Below are 20,394 nucleotides of genomic sequence, written 5' to 3'. Positions count from 1 at the left end.
CCTTGGACTGCACTAGGTCTTGCTCCTTTGCTCAGCACACAGGCCTCCGCCTGGAGTGGAGTGGGTTCTGACTGTGGAGTGAGTCCTGAAAATGTTCACCTTCTTACATTCAGTTGTGCTGCTTTCCAGAAATGTCTGTCTGCCTTGCTCCATTAAAAGACAATTTGATCTCTGTTATTTACAAATGTTTTTTAGAGGAAAAAAATGCTTAATCCACTAAAAAAGCAAGCTAAGTTTCTGGGGAGCAGTGAGCCTTCTCAAGGGCTTACCTGGCTTTTCAGGGAACATTAACTAAATCACCCTAAAATGTATGAATATGAATACCTCCAGCAATTTATGGAACACACCTGGGTGGGCATGTTTTATATCCTAAAAAAATAAAATAAAGTAAAATGCATATGGTCAATAGATTTGGGAAATTCCAGGGGTAAGTAAAGTTAAACAGATTGTTTATTGTGGGATTTCCTAAATTCTGTTACATGTTTGTAACTATAAGAGGGGGCCACAATATGCAGTGACTCACAATATATGGACTGAAGAGCCTCTTCCATGAAGCACGTGATGCAGGCTTAGTGTTCCTCAGAACATAAATTTTTACTAGTAGTTATTTAAAAACCGATAGAACTTTAAATACTAATAAGGCAGTAATATACTATTTTTTTTTACAAAGAGGTATTCAATTCAAAAACATTTTTAAAGTGCTGTGATAGAAATATAAAAGGCAGGGAATTTGAGATAAGATAGTTCTTAAAAAATATAAACCATCTATGACTAGTGTGAATTATTCCCAACCCATATTCTCAGTTGTCAGAAGTTGGTGTGATGACTGAGAATTAACAGGTTAAAGCAACTACTGTGTTATTGTATAACTATTGCTATATTAGATACAATGGGAGATAGAGAATTACCCTACAACACTCAGCAGTCCAATTGAGGAACTAAGTTTAAATAAGTAGCCAGAAAAAAACAAGTCACTTTGATTTCCCCCTTGGAAAAAAAAAATGATGTCACTAGCCACCACTGTTTAATTTCTTGGTAAGTTCTTATCCTTTGTACAGTAAATTCTTCTAAAATGAAATATTTATTTAGTAGATAACAAAGTAGACATGTAGACTGACATTAAGAGAGAAAAAGTTTTAAAATGCCATCTTATGTAATAAGAAAATATAATAATTGTGAGAACATGTTCACTTATGTGAGTATTGTTAAAATGGCATTTTTACTCCTTACCTCTCATATAATAGACTAGAGGCCCAGTGCACAAAATTCATGCACTGGGGGCTGGGGGGTTGTGTCCCTCAGCCTAGCCTTCACCCTCTCCAATCTGGGACCCCACAGGGATCAGGTCTAAACTGGCAGTCAGACATCCTTCTCACAATCCAGAACTGCTGACTCCCAACTGCTCGCATGCCTGTCTCTCTGATTGCCCTTAACTGCTTCTGCCTGCCAGCCTGATCACCCCCTAACCACTTTACTGCCAGCCTTATCGGTGCCTAACTGCTCCCCTTCCAGCCCGATTGCCCCCAACTGCCCTCCCCTCCCAGCCCTGTCGCCCTCAACTGCCCTCCTCTGCTGGCCCGGTCACCCCAACTGCCCTCTTCTGCTGGCCCAGTCGCCCCTAACTGCCCTCCCCTGCAAGCCTGGTTTCCCCCAACTTCCCTCCCCTGCTGGCCCTGTCGCCCTCAACTGCCCTCCTCTGCTGGCCCGGTCACCCCCACTGCCCTCTTCTGCTGGCCCAGTCGCCCCTAACTGCCCTCCCCTGCAAGCCCAGTCACCCCCAAGTGCCCTCCCCTGCTGGCCATCTTGTGGCAGCTATCTTGTGCAAGGGTGTGATGGTCAATTTGCATATTACCTCTTTATTATATAGGTTGTTTTTACCAATATTTGAAAGATAGCTTGTTTATCACTCATGTCTTATGTAGATTTGCATATTTTTATATTTATCCTGATCTGAGACTTGTAACATTTATACAGTTTTTAAGTCTTCCAAGTAAATTCCAATAAATTTGTATTTTGGGTTACTCATAGGCCATCTGAATTTATCTGGGTTATGGTTTTAATGATAAGAATACAATAGAATTTAATGACTCAGTTTCTAGAATCCCATGAATAAAATATAAAAGATGAATTTAATTTGCAAGACATTAATGAGGATCTCCTGCGCACCACCCCCCTTCTGATATCTTTTACAAGAAATCTAATTATTTTCACTCATTATTATTACAAAAGTTGTAAAAGTCAGGTCATATATATTTGCATATGTTTTATTTTTTAATCACTTTGAGAGACTGCTAACTGTTCCTCCAGAGGAAATTCAAAGAAAAAGAAAACTAGGTCTGCTTTCAGGTAATCCACACAGTGTCTGAGCTAGCTTTGAAGTTGACCACCCTGGTACTGTCAGGGATTGTTGGTCTTTCATCTCCAGAGATCGATGATGCAAGCACATTCGTTCCCTTTCCATTTGCAATATTCTATACTTGGTTAAACCAAAATGAATTCCAGAAGATTGGGGTTTTTAAGACCAGCACTAGCCAAGTTGTATACACAACACATTGCTCTCTGGTGTCAGATTCCAAAATCCTAAATATCAAAATAAACTTAAATGTTTTATTATAATTTCCAAACACTTTGGAGAGTTCTGTAAGTGTCCTTGATTGAACAGCCGGGTTTCTCATTGTGCACGTCCGTGTATTTGCTCATGAAATAACAGCAAAGGTATTAAAAAGAGGGTACTAGCTAACCTTGTTAAGCATTGTATTTTACAAGTAGCAACTCGGTTTTTCTGCATAAAAAACTCCATGAGTAGTGATGATGATGATGACTGTAGTGCAGGCATATAGCTGGTGCCTCTGCCTGCAGAGAGCTGCTGTTAGATTTGTGGTGCTGGACAAAGAAGGTAGATACTGAAGAGAGGAAGCTGCAGGACCAAAAACACACCCCTCACTAGGTTAGACTTAAACCTCTGTTGGAAATGGTGAGAGTTTTCTCTCAACCTCTTCTTTTGAAAATGGCTGCATTTGACAACAGCTTTTATTTTAAAACACACACACACACACAACACGATTGCCTTCTGATTTCATAAATACCTTTATTTATGTTTATATACCACAGGTTCAATTTTGCAATGCATTTCTAACTATCGAGGTTAATTCTCTGAGCAAATTTCTTTTATCTTTCTATTTTAAACTGTTTTTATCAAAAGTGGGATTGTCATTGATTTAAAACAATTTCATAACAGAGATGTGTGCAAATAACAAATGAGAAGTTAGGTTATATTTGAGAGGAAGCTCTAAACTGTGAGGGTCCCCAGGGTCATATTAGGAAAGTTCTCTTTTAGGACAGACACCCCCGTTCTGAGGATAAGTTAAAGAATATAATGAGGTAGATTAATGGGGAGTGAGAAGCTCTTTTCTGAGAATCTGTTTACTATGTCGTTCCCTTGGACTTTGCTTTAAAATCAAAGTTTTATATGCAAAAAGACATTGTCTAACAAAACAAAGGGCTCTAAATGAGATCACACTAATAAAAATGTTGGTAGTTTATAATATAATAAAACTCCAATTTTGATTACAATATAATTTATGATGTTCTCAACTAAACAAGTCGTTTCAAAATCATTAGCTATTATCCAGAAGCCTAGAGATGCAAAACCAGAAGTTCAAGTCTCAATAACGCTTCCAAAAAACTGTATTACTGCAGCATTGCGCCTATGAATAAGGAGGACTGCAGACTTCTAGAAAAGTTAAGACGCTGCCTGAGCTGTGCTATAGTTTGTATAAATTTTCAAATCGAGGGCATTGCAGTTCTTTGAAAAACTATTTTTTTCCGCTCTTTTGGAGATCTGACTCTCTGAGTCTCTTTGGAGGCAATGTGGTTTATTCAAAACCGTAAGAGCTAAGAGTCAGAGGATTGTAATTATAGTCCTCAGTGTTACACTAGCTAGTCACATGTCAAAAGGCAAAGAACTTAGGCAATCTTTTTAATTTGTTTCATTGCCTTTGAAATTGGTGCGCAGTATCTTTCCTGTTTCCTATACTTTAAAAATTCAACTATCGAGATACAAAAGTTCTTTGAAGAGATAATTAGGATACACAAAGATAATATATGCTTCTATAGAGGTTGTGGGGAATTAGTTCGTATAATATCCATATTCACTGGATTTCATTGCATGCTTCCCTGTACAGCATTGTTTACGATCTAATATGTGCTTATTCGTTGCAGTTATATGTGCGCTTACTTATTAGAATATGTGTGCTTATTCTACTCTGCCCCATGGATTGGAAATATCATTATAACAGAGGACATGTCTTTATTGTATAGAGTCCTATCCCCAGCATCTGTGTACTGATCAGCATAGTAGATGCTCAGTAAATTGTTGTCGAATGAAGGAAGCATACCTCCTAAATACACTGTGCATTGATAGTGTACACTATACATTTGTATTTATTTCTTAAAACTATTAGAATCAATGTTGTTTTGAGGTGTGTTTTGGAGAGAATTTTGGAATTCAGATATGCTACAAAATCAAATTTGGAGGTCATGCCTATGAGTATTAACAAATTAGTGACTCCCTTAATAATCATTGCTCTTCTGACTTGAAACTCAAATATATTATAATTCAAATATCTTATACGGAGGGGGGAGGTTTGATAGCATTCAGTGCTGTACTGATAACTCAAATGATGTTCCTCTTCTTTTGTCTTCTCTTAGAGTGCCATCAGGGTTATGTAATAATATGATGATGTTTGAGAGAATGAGATTCATACTCAGATAAACCTAGGTTCAAGTTCCAATTATGCCACTTCATAGTTTCAAGACTTAATGTGAGCTGTTAATTTCTCTAAGCCTGTGATTCCTCTTGGGGGCCTAATTATGCTTCCCTCATGAGTTTGTTATGGGGATTAAATGTGCTAATATACTTGAGGTGCTTAGCAGGCTACCTAACATATAATAATAGCCTCTAACTGTAGCTATTATCATTTACAAAATTCATCTACTAAACTTTATTCTGTCTGTTTTGTTTGTTTTTCATTTTGTGCGTCTGTATGTGTGTATATGTTTTCTTTTCAGATGGATATACCACTGACGACATTGAGTTTTACTGGCGTGGGGAAGATAAAGCAGTAACGGGAGTAACAAAGATTGAACTTCCACAGTTCTCTATTGTAGATTACAAACTCATCACCAAGAAGGTTGTTTTCTCCACAGGTTTGTATCAGGGAAGAAGGTTAAGGTAAAAGAGTCATCATCATTTATAAACAGGGGTCACTTATTTCCGGACGGGGTCCCCAGGAAGGATGGTGACTCTAGAAGACTGAGATCTGCTGAAAACCCTCATGTCCCCATCAAGCCATTTGCAGCCCATCCAGTTATTTTCCTGAAGGCACCCCCAGCAGCGCTGAGAAGCGCTGTGTCTCTCATTGGCCAACGAAGGGACTAATTGTTGTAGACAGAATAGAGAAAGAAATGAAGACCCGGGTCAGTTGTTCCCCTGATTTTATGCATCTCACAGAATTAATTATCATTCTTTCAAATACACTGGGAATGACCAAGTCACAGTTCACTCAAGTCTGACCACAGCAAAATTCTCTGAAGAGAGTAGGGTAGGAGAATTTCACATTTCCCCCGGAGGATAGGAATTGCTTTATGTACTGTGACCCCCCTGTTTTGCAGGTAAACACCCTTCCAGATCCTGAGATTATCCTGATGCCTTTGCTGCCCTTACCCTGCTAGTATTGAGGTTTTAGGTTATCAAACTTGGTATCAACAGCACAAATTTTTAACAAGAAAGACCAGTAAAGTGGTAATTTGCTACATCATTAAGGGGAAAAATAATAAGCCCACAGGAATATGTCTCATTGAAGTGAATCCCGTACATGGAAATAGCCTTATAACTATAAATTTTGAGTTTCCCCTCTGATTTGGGTACTTTCTGTCCCTACATACAACTTCAGGCAAGAGTTGCATGACTTAGTAAGAATACAGCGTAGCCTTTTGCTGTAGAAAATAAAGAACAATAATAACTGAAACTTTTCCTAAGTATGAAGTCCTTTGAATTGCTGAAACTCTGTAGAAATGAGTTCCTATGTAAAATACTCTTACTTTCACATTAAGACACTATTTATCAGTGTGAACCGTTTATGTTCTGAGGCTGTGTTCTGTTACATATATTATCTAAAGTGTAAACCCCAGATCACCACAAAGGACCCCACTTCAGGAATGTGATGCTTTAGTTGTATCTCCCACAGATGTTGCTCAGGAATAGTGATTCTCCACCTTTGAGTAGGTCAGGGATGCCTTTTGGAATGAGGGTGGGGAACCTTTTTCTGCCAAGGGCCATTTGCATATTTATGACAGCATTCGCAGGCCACAGAAAATTATCAACTTAAACATTAGCCTGCTCTTTTTGGTCAAACATTTAATTAACTCACCACTAATGCCTTGGCAGGGCCAGACCAAATGATTTTGTGGGCCTTCTGTGGCCCGTGGGCCGGATGTTCCCCACCCCTGCTTCAGAACTTTGATGAATACACTGATTTTAGGAAAAAAAAATAATGCCTACACTTGAAAACCATCCTGAAATTTCAGGGAGTTGCTGCATTGCCTGAAGTACAGACATTGATCCAGACTTAAAACCGTACTGGAGCTTTGTGTGTGAAGAGCTATCTTTTACTAGCATCAGAGTGTGCAGCCTGATTCTGATATGCAAAAAAAAAAAAAAAATCTTAACGGGTGGACTTGCTGAGAAACAATTGAGGGGGGGACAAAGGGACTGTCCCAAATTGTCTTGTCATCACAGTTGTAGATAATGAGTATTTTTTGATCCAGTACATGAGGCTGAGCAGAGAAAACCGGGAATTCTTTTAATGACTGATGAGTGTGGGATATAATCAACATAGAGTAACTCCTGCTAATTAAAAACCCAGTGTTCTGAGACATCTTTTGCAGAAGAAAGTGCTTGCGCTTCACCAGGAGCTAGATTTGAATCTAGGAAAATATACAGACCGTTTAGGGGCCTTTAAAGGAAAGTATCCTACAAGTATTGAATGCTAATGATGATGTTCTAAAATTGCCTTTCTAGGTTCCTATCCCAGGTTGTCCCTCAGTTTTAAGCTGAAGAGAAACATTGGGTACTTTATCCTGCAAACGTATATGCCTTCCATCCTGATCACTATCCTCTCCTGGGTCTCCTTCTGGATTAATTACGATGCTTCAGCTGCAAGAGTGGCATTAGGTAGGCCATTTTTGTCTGCTTGCGGAGTTTGACTCACACGTGCGTGTGTGTGTGTGTGCGTGCATGCGTGTGTTTGTGTCCAAAAACGCGCTTCCCTGGAATTTGTAACACATGATGAAACCAGACTGCACACATTATAAGGATTTGACTCTCAGACTTTGGGTGATCTGATTCAGCGTTAAATCAATTAAACACATATTAAAGCTCTTTCATGTCAAAATTAGTTAACTAGATAGCTGTTGGTAATGTAATTAGTCCCATCTGTGTGATATTTTTATTGAAGCATAATTCATGTAATATCACTTGATAATTATTAAATTTCTACCTGCACTTCTTTGCCTGGGAAGATGTCCCTCCCATCTTTTTGTTTTCTGAGCAAAAAAAACAGGAAAATGTAGTGTGTAAAAAGTAGCTAAGCAGAAAGAAGTCTAAAGTCTTATGAATATTTTGGACTGACATGGCAGGGGACAAGAGAAAACCAAGCAAAAATTTTGGGAAATAATCTCTGGCATCAGTTATCTAATGCTTGGTTTTTATTTTGTTATAAAACCAAAGAGAGATAATAACTTCTATTTCATGGACATTTTTATGTTGCTAACTCCAGATATGTTAAATTTATGACCTTTTACACAATCTTTATTATTTTAAATTCTAACTAGTTCCTTTCAATTTTGAAATGTTAACTCCTCCACCATGAGATCTCAATGCAATTGTTACTTCCTTGGAGAAGTCATTTATTTATTCATTCAACAAATACTTGTTGAATGCCTACTATGTACCATGCCAGCTACTCTTGGCACTGGAGATGAATCCGTGCCCTTCTGGAAGTTATGTTCCATCAGCAAAAGATAGACAATAAATTGAATAGCCATGCAAATCATATAATATGGTAAGTCTATTGAGGGAAATAAGCAACGGGAGACTGGTGATGCCAGGGGGTACAGTTTAAAATAATCCGGGTAGAACTTACTCAGAAATTGTCAATGGAACAGACTTGAAGAGGATGAAAAGCCACAGTTATGTGGATAAGAATATTCCAGGCTGTGAGCACTGTCAGTGAGGTGGCAGCGAGGCAAATGCAGAGAGAGTTCAGGAGCTAGGACAGTGTGTGTGAGAGGGGACGAAAAGATTACGAGGTGGTTTGGGGGCCATAATAAAGGCTTTTATGCTGAGCAACAGAGTTTTTGAGCAAAGAAGTAACATGATTTGATTTCAGTTTTGAAGGAGTAACATGATTTGATTTCAGTTTTGGCTGCTGTGTTGAGCTTAGATTGTGGTAGTTCTAGGAAGGAAGGAAGAGTAATGACCTCCTGTTCTGAGTCAAGTCCCTGTGCCTTAACCTCTTAAAGTGCTAGAGAGTTACCCTCTGTAGGCCAGCCACGGTTATGCATTCTTTTGGTTTGTGATGTCATTTTCCTCCTGGTACTTGAAGATCTTTGGGAGAAAGATCAATATCTAATTTTGCTTCCATTACATCTATAGTGTCTCTCATAGAAAATGATGTTCAGTAAATGTTTGCTGAATAAAGGAATGAATGAAATTTGTAGATATCTTATTTCAAAGTGAATATTTGTTACCTATTTTATGTCTATTACAGGAATAGTAAGTAATTTATTTACTTCTTTATATAAATTTTATTTTTTCCATCACATTTATCCCTTCTATAGCCTCTTCCACCCCACCCCCCAACCCTGCAATCACCACACTGTTGTCCATATCCGTGAGTTCTCACTCTCTCTTTTTTTCCCCCCAATTCATCCATCTCCCTATGTGAATAATTTATTACTAGGTCAGAAATACCTTAAAATGAGATTTAGATAAATAGTAAAATCAGCATTGTCAGTTTTATGATATACATGTCGTACAGGATAATCTGTGGTTCACATTAAGAAGAGAAAAATAAAATTGGGAAATGTTTCAAAAAGATTAATATTGTAATAAAAAGAAAAATCTGAGAACTGTAAGACACCTCGCTCTAAAGCAAGGCCAGTGTTTTTCTGGTCTTGTTCAGAATCAGATGCTCAAATTTATTTTTTCTGCTGAGCCAGTGTTGCCCAGTGGTTGAGAATCGACTCATGCATCAAAAGGTCACTGGTTCAAATCCTGGTCAGGCCACAGGCCTGGGTGGTGGGCTCGATCCCCAGTGAAGGAGATGCAGGAGGCGGTTGATAGATGTTTCTCTCTCATTGACGTTTCTGTCTCTCTCTCTCTCCCTCTCCCTCCTTCTCCCTTCTTCTGTGTCTAAAATCGATTTTAAAAAGAGCATGTTTATTTAAAAAATATTTTTTCTATATTTGTTTTAGGATCATGTATAAAAACAAGACAAAAATTACGATCTTATTAGAGAGAGAAAATTAAATCAGGAAACTTATGTTCCAAAAAAAATTCGTAGAAATGAAACTTAACTTCTGGGATGTGTTAATTAGGTAGTGTTTAAGGACACAGGTTTCTGAGTCGGAGAGGTCCCAGTTCACATGTTGTCTGCCTAGCCTCCCACCTGTGGGATCTTGACTCTGAGCTCTGCCTATTTTCACAAGGAACTTATCCTACCAGGGACTCTGGACCCACGTGCTTTTTCCTGTGTAGCAATGTCTACCCCTCCAATTACACCTTTGAGGGAGACTACTCCCCCCAGTTAGAGGTGCTTACACAGCTGGACGAATAATTATAATTATAAGTGGCCATCACTTAGTGTGGCATTTTCCATAAGGAATCTTGTAATACTTCTGTATAATTTATCTGTGTATTACATGCCTCGATGCCCAATCTAGAAACATGAAGGTTAGGTTTCAACTTCTCTATTAACCTCCTCTGCAGTTTCCACATTTTTTACAATCATTTGTCCATATCATCTATATAATGCATTGATTGATTTTTCTACTGTTGTAATTATTTTATTTCCCCTTCCTAACAAATTATTCTGGGGGGGGGGGGGAAACACTCTTAAGGAGTGTTCTTTATTCCTGTCTTGTATGCTTCACTATACCCGCCCCCATAGCTACCAGAGTGACTATCATAAACACAATTTGTCCCTATATCTCCCTGCTCCAAGCTGGCCAGTGGCCCCACATTGCCTATATTTTCAAGTTCAAATTCCTCAGTAGGCTCTGTATATATGGCCCTCCATGATGTAGCTCTTACTTAACCTTCACTCTCCTCACCATTCTTCCAACCATATCCTCACGTACCCACGTTGACTTTCTGAGAGTCTTTCAATGAGTTGTATACCTTCACCCCACACAGAAAGCTCTCTCCACCACCAACGTCCTTACATCTAACTTTAACTTCACTTTTGACCTTCAGTCCTGGGTTGTCTGGGTGACTCCCAGTCATTCTTCAAAATGGAGCTCCAAAACCTGTGTTTCCTCTATATTCTCAACACACAACCTACCGGTATCTAACACAGCAGCTTTTAATTCACTTTTCAACCCCCTCCCATTAGATATATAACTGTAATATATAAATATAACTAAAGAAGGATTGTAAATAATTAATGTTTATTACCAATAGATGATTTGTGCATATCTCCAGGGCCTGTCACAGAGCTGGACTATAATAAGTGCCCTGTAAATATTTTGTGGCATATATGAATGACTAAAAGAGTATAGTAATCTTTCCAGCTGTAATGAGAGCAGCAAGGACACTGGAGCATTATTATTCTAACTCTCTTTTTTTCTTTTTCCAGGAATTACAACTGTCCTTACAATGACCACCATCAACACTCACCTCCGGGAGACTCTCCCTAAAATCCCCTATGTGAAGGCCATTGACATGTACCTGATGGGGTGCTTTGTCTTTGTTTTTATGGCCCTTCTGGAATATGCTTTGGTCAACTACATCTTCTTTGGGAGGGGACCCCAACGCCAAAAGAAAGCAGCCGAGAGGGCAAGCGCCAACAGTGATAAGATGCGCCTGGATGTCAACAAGGTAAATGCGGGGGCAGGCCTTCCTTGCTTCTTAAACTCATAGAAGAATGCCAGCAATATAGGCCAAAGGTCTTGCTTAACAAATGAGGAAACCATGGCCCAGGGAAGAGAATGGGTAATTTTCCACAAATCATGAAGATAATTAGCGATGGAGGCACAATTACAACCCAAATCTGTGACACATTTAGATGCCCTTTACCTTAACACTAGGATTGCCCAGACCACAGTCACCTGAAAACCACCTTTGTGACTTTTTCAACATATGAGTATGATATGTGCTATTATTTGCTTTATATTTCTTTAATTTTACTCACATTATTTAAATTTATTTAAAAAGGAAATTTCATATCACATAAATCAGTATTACTTGCTAAAAGATAAGCTTAGGTATAAATAAATAAATAAAAAATTTAATGATGTTATTAAATACTAGGCTATACTAGATGAAGGCTCTGAGCCTGACCTCTACATGCTCTTGGATTTAGAAGGGAGATAAGCAAGTACAGAGATGTATTTAAGACTTACCAGCAGCAAACTGAGACTTTCTCTTTGGAGTCATCAGAAGAAGCAGGGGGAGGGGGGCGGGGAGGAGGAGAGAAAAGAATCATTTTCTCCTTAAGTGACAGATAATTACTGAATGCCTTGCACATGTGCCACTTAAAATCACTGAAGCATTTGACTACAAGAGGCCACTATCTTGCTTAAATCAGGCACAGGCAAAGAATAATTCCCAGTTATAAACTGGTTCATTCTTTAAGGCAATAATTCTTAGCCTTCAGCGCTTGGTTGAATGACTGGGAGAGCAGTAAAAATACTAAAGGCTGGGTTTCTTCCCCAGAAATTCTGATTTGATTGCCCTGGGGTATGCCTGGGCATCGTGATTCAGAGTGTTGGAACCAGGAAGACAGTAATCTTTCTAAACCTCTGGAACTGTTAACCATACCACTGATTATTTAATTGATGTTCTAATATTTCGAACATCAGTTTAATTCCAAGGATAGAAGACCATAAATAACGTCTATCATTGAGTTTTATTTGGAGCAAATCCAGTGAAAGCTGCTGGCTCACTAATGTTTCCACATATCCATAGGTCTGATAATTGATGGGCTATTCTCTAACCAAAGCACTCCTTTCCTGGGAGACGTTATTTGTAAGGATGCAAATCTGAAGTATGGTCCTTGAAAGCCAATGAACCAAGGTCTGGGAAACTGTCAGCTTCTTTCCAGTGTCTGAGGTTTCATTTATTGAAAACTGTCAGTAGATTCCAACATAGCATTCTGGCTCTCGGGCTGTGCTATTTAAACCCATTTTATGATTGTCCTGATTGGCCTTAATAAAGAAAAGAAAATGAATAAATAAATAAAAGCTATCTCATAGTCCTGCCATTTGAAATGAGTCTAAATCAATTGCCTAATGCAAAGCTGACTAAATACCATCTGATCTTTTTTCACTTTCATATCTCCAATTTTTTTTTCAGACCAATTTGCATTTAAATGACAAATTTAAGACCCAGAGAGTGGCATTTTGACAGCAAACTGATGGTTTTAAATTCAGGGTACTGAGATGGAGGTGCCCTGTGGTGGTGAAAAAACTGGTCCTCTTGGCTGACAGTGGACCCACAACTCAGAATATAGAATATGAGAGAACAATAGACATACCTAGACTTCTTCTAGTGCAGTGACCAAAACACAGGGCAGCCATGCCCCAGGGATCTCAGGGCATGCAGACATTATGGGTTGTCAAAAGAGGGGGGAGGGGGTTGCTTCTGGTCCTTAGTGAGTAGATACAGGCCAGGGATGCTGCTGAACAGCGATGGTGCATCATGCAGCTTCGTCATAGCAAAGAATTGTCCCTCCCAGAATGTCAGTATCACCCAGCTAAAGACCCCTGCTCTAGTCCAATTCCCTGATTTTTAAGTATGAGAAACTGGGGCCCAGAAACAATGTTTGTCTTAGTCTTAAACTCTCTAAGACAAGTGGTTTCTCCACTTTCTTTGATCACCAAGCATAGCATCAGCACAGCAGGAGTTACCATTTAGCACAATGTTAGTGAAGAAATATTTCGAGGTCAGTCAAGTGCAAGACTTACTCTCAGTTTAATAGTTGTGTAACAATAGGCAAAAGAAAATGAGTCTCGCTAACCTTTGGTTGCTCCATCTGTAAAACAGGGTTAATTCTTCTTTCATAGTTTTTTATGAAGAGTGTTTTTGATACTGTATAGAGAGTGTAACATAGTCCCCCAGTACATGGTATGTACTCAGTAAGTGGAAAATATTAAAATGTTATAAACAGTAGATATTATCTACCCAGGCCTGTTGGCAAAGTTTATTTATGTATTTTACATGAATAGCATATAGGATGCAGTCCCATCCCTAAAAGAGGGAATTATCTGCGGAGAAATGTTTCAGGTCAGAAGTTGTAAAGTCAAAGCAAGGAAATCATGTGTCATCAGCAGGTATTAGCTTTAAAATCCATAGCACATGAACTACTTCAAACTTTACCAGTCATTTCTTAGGTCAGAATATTCACAGCTGCCTTGATTAGATTAAGACAAAAAGGTGACCGGCTAGCCTTCCAGATGCCCCTGGTTTCCTTTTGACCCCAACATGAAAGGTTAGGGGAGACCCACATTGGGCTATGACTGCACAGAGCTTTCTTTTGTGCGAGTGTCATGAATAGCGCCACTCTATTTTATTTTTAATCAATAATGTCCCTTTTTTCGAGCTGTAATTCTTAAGTTATTTTTTGTTGTCCAAAGATTGGGCACATATAATCAGCTAAGTATTGTTGGCTGCTTTGTAAAAATCCGTCAGTAGGGAGGGGACTGACTTTTTCATGTTCCTTTTGATGGTTTCCTAGAGACGGGAGCTGTGAGTCAGCTCATCCAAAGTGAGTCTTATACTGTGCTCTCTGTGCTGAGGTCAGGGAGGAGGGGAAGTGGAAGCCTGGCCACGCAGGAGTCCACGTTGCTTCCATGGCACGCTTTCACATTTTCCATCTCTTCTCTGTATTAACTTCCTGTAAGTCTTTATTTTAACAAGAGTATCTGCAGTTCTTAATACAGTTCTTAACCTGTCATTTAATGCAAAAACTAAAACTTTTCGGGAAAGTCAAGTTTTCAGGGTTGAACAGCAAAGTTAACAAAATTTCTGAGGCTCAAGCTGGGTTTTCCAGGCCTTATCCAGAGTGTGACCCACTGTGCTAACAAGTGAAAAAATAATACCGAATTGAAAAGCTGATTCCACATTAGTTTGTATCTTCATTTCACCTAAAAAACCCACCTGTCTACATGAGAGTCCATGACTGACAAGCAATGTCACTTTCCAGTTGTCTTCAATGTGACAGATGAAGTTGCAAAATACTAAGATTTTTAAAATAAACCTCAAACCAACAAGAGGTCTACTTAACATTTCTTTTTCCCAAGTGTCTTCTAGAGAAGTAAAAAAAAAAAAGTCTCTCTCCTAATGTTAGAAGAGTCCTTCCTATTATCCCTTGCATTCTTCTATTTGTGTGTGTGTGTGTGTGTGTGTGTGTGTGTGTGTGTGTGTGTGTGTGTTTCCTTATAGAATTTGCTTTGGATTAAAATTATGGACTTTTCTTGCTTATGTCTTCAAGTTTTCAGCTCTCTTATTTGCATTTAAGTTTTATGTTATTTGTCTGCTAATAACTGAGTAAATACATATTTGAGAATTTAGTTTACTCCTGCCTTTCCACCACGTTGATTCTTGCATACCTGAAATGCCTCCAGCAGCACTATTTTTGAGAGATCCATAGCATCAGTTTTCCAAGTAAAGCTGCACCAAAAATACCTCTATGTGGGGGCATTCTTCATTCTGCATTTTCTGCATTTATGGGTATTGTGTCTATATTGTCTTTATCCATTGTGCCTAATTTTGTGTTATACAAAGCCACTAAGATCTTTTAAATCTATTTATTTCTCGTGCTGGGAATTAGGTTTTTTTAATACATTAAAAAGATACAAGTAATTAGAAGTCCTATTCTCTGTGATCATCAGTCTTTCTAAAGACCAGTAGCATTTATCTATATATAGTTTACTTTAACCACCAATCTTCATCTAGTGGCATCAGTCAATTTAATTAGCACATTCTCTACTTTGTCTTCCAGATTTTTTATAAAGATATTAAACAAAATGGGACCCAATATCGATCCTTGTGGGACCCAACTGGAAACTTCTCCCCAACTAGACGGACTACCAATTACGATTTCTCTCTATATACGGTTAGCTAGCCAGTTTTTAATCCATTTATTTGTATTTCTGTTGGGGACAATTTGTTTAGCTGTTCCCTTTAAAATAATGTATGCATTCTTTGCAGATAACCTACGGACTTGTATCCACAGAAATGTGGGAATAAGTTAAATGTTTTTGTGCGACCCTGATGGGGTTTTCCCAGGTTTGCTTTTGTAAAATACAGCGATGATGAATCTAAGCTTCAGTGTTCCATTCAGTTGAGATTGTTGTGCTAGAGAAAGAAACCAAGTGAATCATCACTTGAGATTCCTGTTCATGGTACTGAGAGGGTAGAGTGTCATCCCATACTCTGCCATTCCTTAATGCTCTTTTGTGTCTTTGGGCTAGTGGAATAAGTGAAGAAGAATTGTGCATTTCTCCTGTTGGTTGGCTCAGAACTGAGGAACTTGTTTTTGTCCAAGATTATGAATTTGTGCCTAGGAATGTTATGTTTGCATCAAGTCCTTGTTGCTTCGTTGTTACTTATTTTACAAATAAGTATTATCTTGGCAGACCCAGCACTATTTTATTGATAGAAAGGAGGCAGTGATTGAGATTGTTCTGCATCAAAACTCTTGAATGAAGTTTTCCAAAGAAAGCCTATTTTTGACTACTACTTAGAGTTTAGTTTCTGAGTTTTCATGTTTGCAATTCTTAATTGGCAAATTGTCATTCATATCGACCTCCATATTGGAGGAGGAGGAAGAGGACGAGAAGGAGGAGGAAGAAGAGGATGAGGATGATGATGATGATGATGATTGTCACCATTTTACCTTATCACACACTACTTGTCCGACTTCAGCTTTTTAAAATTTCTATTTCTTGGCAAGGCAGTGAATGATATTAAATGCTTGTGAATCTTTCTTACGAGGGCTTGATGCCAGATGAGCTGTCATTATTGTATCTTCTGAGTATCATGTTCTTCCTTAATTTTATTGCCCTAACCTCAAATTCCTCTGTATTCATTATTATTGCTCTTGGGGTGAGGAACAAGGATGGTTAACCTATTAAATAACGACTTAGTTTTAAGTTGTTTTTTAACTTGGTTACTTGTTGTATTACGTATAGTAACAGAGTATGATAAACTACATTCCAGGAGATGTTTGAAACTCTGTTCATCACTATTTTAGTCCTAATCCCCTAAACATCCAGTCCCTACTCTGTCTGTTCTCTCAGGCTCTCTCATTTGTATTGTTCTTGTTTTGAATTCTAGCTACTGTTTTTGAAATTGAAGTAGACTGGTTTGATTGGGCTGTATTCTGGGTAGAATGCTAATGATTTAAAAATGTTCTACAGCTGGAGTTTAGGTTTATGATGAAAACAGTTGTATTTTTTCAAAATCAAAATCAAAGTATACTACATGATTGGTCTAATGACTGGGTAAAGTTACATGAAAATTCAGAAAATCCTCAGATCATAAGGATATTTTAAAGAAAATGTGTCTCTTTGGTGCATTAAATTGTTCAGTTGATAGCTTGAAAGAGCTAATGATACCCTGATGACCTGTTAAAGAGAATGCTCAATGATTTACATTGAAATCTGAATCTTAATGTCTTCTGCTTTTTAAAATATTTATTGTTGAAAGTATTATATATGTCCCCTTTTTTCCCATTGACCCCTTCTAGCCTGCTCCTCCCCACCCACCCCACCCTGGGCCTTCACTACCCTATTGTCTGTGTCCACGGGTTATGCATATATGCATGCAAGTTCTTTGGTTGATCTCTTCCCACCCACCCCTGCCTTCCCTCTGAGATACTGTCCTTTGTTTGGTATGTCTGTTCTATCACCTGAGTCCTCTTTCAGGTTCATAATTAAACTGAGAAACAAGGACCAATATTCAAAACTTTGAATAATGAGCTGATAAACCTGTAACTTGTAAAAGCATCAAGTTATATGGGACAATCCTCAGAGGCAACAGGATGCACTGGGAAGCTGGTGCCTTTTCGAATCATACTCAACTGGGCTCACATTCAGGCATGGTCTTTCACGGACCATGTGCCATTAGATGTGTTTAACCTTTCCATCCCTCCAGTTCCTCAACTGAAAACTGAAACACTAATTTCTGCCTCATTGAGCTACTGTGAGCATTAAATTAGATAATTAAGGGCCTTTATGGTGCCAGGCAAAGAGCACTCAATAGTTGCTCTTATTCTGGAGGTGATAGCAGGGAGTATATGTTTCTCAAGGGGTTACTTTGTTCCTCTATTACTATTACTATTTTTCTGATTATAAAAGTAATTCAGGATCATTATATTTTATAAAAAGTGAAAAGGGCAATGAAAATCACCTAAACCCCCACACCTAGATATAATCATTGTCAGCATTGCCTTTTATTCACAACTAGAGGCCTGGTGCACGAAATTCGTGCACTGGGGGGGCGGGCAGGGGGAAAGGGGGTTGTCCCTCAGCCCAGCCTGCACCCTCTCCAATCTGGGACCTCTCGAGGGATGTCTGACTGCTCATTTAGGATCAGGCCTAAACAGGCAGTCGGACATCCCTCTCACAATCCAGGACTGCTGGCTCCCAACTGCTCACCTGCCTGCCTTCCTGATTGCCCCTAACCGCTTCTGCCTGCCAGCCTGATCACCCCCTAACCACTCCCCTAACAGCCTGATTGATGCCTAACTGCTCCCCTGCCAGCCTGTTTGCCCCTAACTGCCCTCCCCTGCTGACCTGGTCACCCCTAACTGCCCTCTGAAGGCCTGGTCACCCCTAACTGCCATCCCCTGCAGGCATGGTCACCCCTAACTGTCCTCCCCTACAGGCCTGGTCCCCCAACTGCCCTCCCCTGCAGGTCTGGTCCCCCCCAACTGCTCTGCCCTTGCAGGCCTGGGTCCCCACAACTGCCCTTCCCTGCAGGCCCGGTCGCCCCCAACTTCCCTCCTCTGCTGGCCTGGTCACCCCTAACTGCCCTCCCTTGCAGGCTTGATCACCCCCAATTGCCCTCCATTGCAGGCCTGGTCCCTCCCAACTGCCCTCCCCTGCTGGCCATCTTGTGGTGGCCATCTTGTGTCCACATGGGGGCAGCCATCTTTGACCACATGGGACAGCCATCTTGTGTGTTTGAGTGATGGTCAATTTGCATATTACTCTTTTATTAGATAGGATTAGTGATATGTTTACATACACAGTTTTGCTCTACTATTTTGTATACTGCTATTTTCTACTTAACCACTTTGTATACTTTACTTAAATATAAATCATTTCTAATAGCTACAAGACATTTTATTGAATTTATGTACCATAATTTATGAAATGAGTACCTGTTGTTAGATATTTGCATTGTTCCTAAGTGGTTTTCTATTATAAATAAGTCTAAAATAAGCATCCCATTGCTGACTTGTTTGTACATGATTGACTCCTAATCTAGTTCTTAATATGGAATTCCTGGGTCAAAAAGTGTCTTTAAAACAGTGATCCACATTGCCAAGTTGTTCCCCAGAAAATTTCTGCTATAGTGTACATACCTACTAGCACCATATGAGAGCATGGCAGTACACACACACACACACACACACGCACACACACACACACACACCACCCAGCCCTTAAAATGACCAATAGAAAACTGATGTCTGTGTCCAGTTGTCAAAAGTCTTAGAGAAGTGGAGATAAAAACCCATGTACAATTTTTCTCCCCCCTGTCCAAAAGCCATAGAGAATGAAACAGCAATAGAACAAAACAACGCTCAACTCAAACTGAGGCTCTGCAGAGAGGCAGAGATGCATAAGCAGAGCCAACATTGCTGCAAGCAGAATCCAGAGAAATTTACTCAAGCTGTAGTTGAGCAAATGGGGAGACCTTATAAGAAGGTCCACGTCAAAATGGAGCATCTAAACAAAGAAACAACATGGGAACCATTCAAGAAAACTGCCAATGAGTCCATTTCCTTTTTCTCTCTTTCCCTCTTTCTCTCTCTCTCTCTCCCTTCCCCCTGCTCCTCTCCCCCCCACTCCCACCCCCCAGTACACATACATGAGCAGCAGAGAGAAACTCAGGATGCAAAAGACAGATAGTGACTCTTTTATTGGGGGGAAAAAGTACTTTTTGAAAAATTAAATTTTTTCATAATACATGTGGGGTTTTTTTTACCAAAAATTGAAAGAGAATATAAAACAAAAGGTCAAGGATGAGTTTATAAACAAAAGGTAATTAAGGAGGTAAAATGAAAGCAAAACAATCTTTATAGAAACTAAAAACTAAATCTAAAATAGTAAGAAAGAGAATCAGTATGGCAAACATCAAGGCATTAACACAAAGTTCAGGTTGTAGAAAATGATGCCAAATGCAGAGGAAAAGAGATGTAGAGATATAGACCACTTAGAGTAAACACAGTAAGTATATAGGACAGGACAATAGTTTAAAGATGCAGAACCATGATGTCAATGAAGTGTAGATGGAAAATATGGAATTGAAAAAATACACCATGTGCCACTTAACAAAGGGGTATGTTCTAAGAAATACATCATTACGTGATTTCGTCACTGCACGAACCTTGTGCACTTACACAAGCCTAGATGGCACAGCCTACTCCATACCAGGGCTATAGAGCAGAGACTATTGCTCCTAGGCTACAAGCTGTACAGCATGTTACTGTACAAAGAACAGCATAAGATTAAATCAAGCACAAGAGATAATGATGCAATCAAGAGACACAGTAAACAGGAGGAGATGTGTGAGGCTGCTGCTAGCATAACACAGCTACTATTTTGCTGCAAGCTGCTTTTTCAGAAAGTAGAAAGAGTATACTCTATAATAATAACAAAAAGTATACTATAGTGAATACACAAACCAGTAACATAGTCATTTATTATTATTGCACTAGAGGTCCAGTGCATAAAATTCGTGCATGGGGTGGGGATCCCCTTAGCCCAGCCTGCACCCTCTCTAATCCAAGACCTCTCGTGGGATGTCCGACTGCTGGTTTAGGCCATCCCCCTCACAATCCGGGACCACTGGCTCCTAACTGCTCACCTGCCTGATCG

At 39.3% G+C, this 20,394-nt stretch overlaps 1 protein-coding gene across 3 annotated transcripts in view; it reads left to right on the top strand.

Moving 5' to 3' along the window:
- GABRB2 (gamma-aminobutyric acid type A receptor subunit beta2) overlaps nt 1-20,394 on the top strand; it is a 196,417-nt gene that overhangs the window by 156,826 nt on the left and 19,197 nt on the right. Inside the window, exons 6-9 of one of the 3 annotated variants that reach the window (XM_008147648.3) lie at nt 5,071-5,208; nt 7,082-7,234; nt 10,920-11,161; nt 15,285-15,398. In XM_008147648.3, coding sequence (XP_008145870.1) covers nt 5,071-5,208; nt 7,082-7,234; nt 10,920-11,161; nt 15,285-15,398 — 647 coding nt within the window. Of the gene's footprint in view, nt 1-5,070; nt 5,209-7,081; nt 7,235-10,919; nt 11,168-15,284; nt 15,399-20,394 lie in introns of all 3 variants that reach the window. The other 2 variants (XM_008147650.3, XM_054717038.1) reach the window with 2 other exon arrangements.

This window comes from Eptesicus fuscus, chromosome 6 (genome assembly GCF_027574615.1).
Source record: "Eptesicus fuscus isolate TK198812 chromosome 6, DD_ASM_mEF_20220401, whole genome shotgun sequence".
Lineage (NCBI taxonomy): Eukaryota > Metazoa > Chordata > Mammalia > Chiroptera > Vespertilionidae > Eptesicus > Eptesicus fuscus.
Note: the sequence above shows the minus strand (reverse complement) of the source record. Positions and strands in the feature narration are given on the sequence as shown.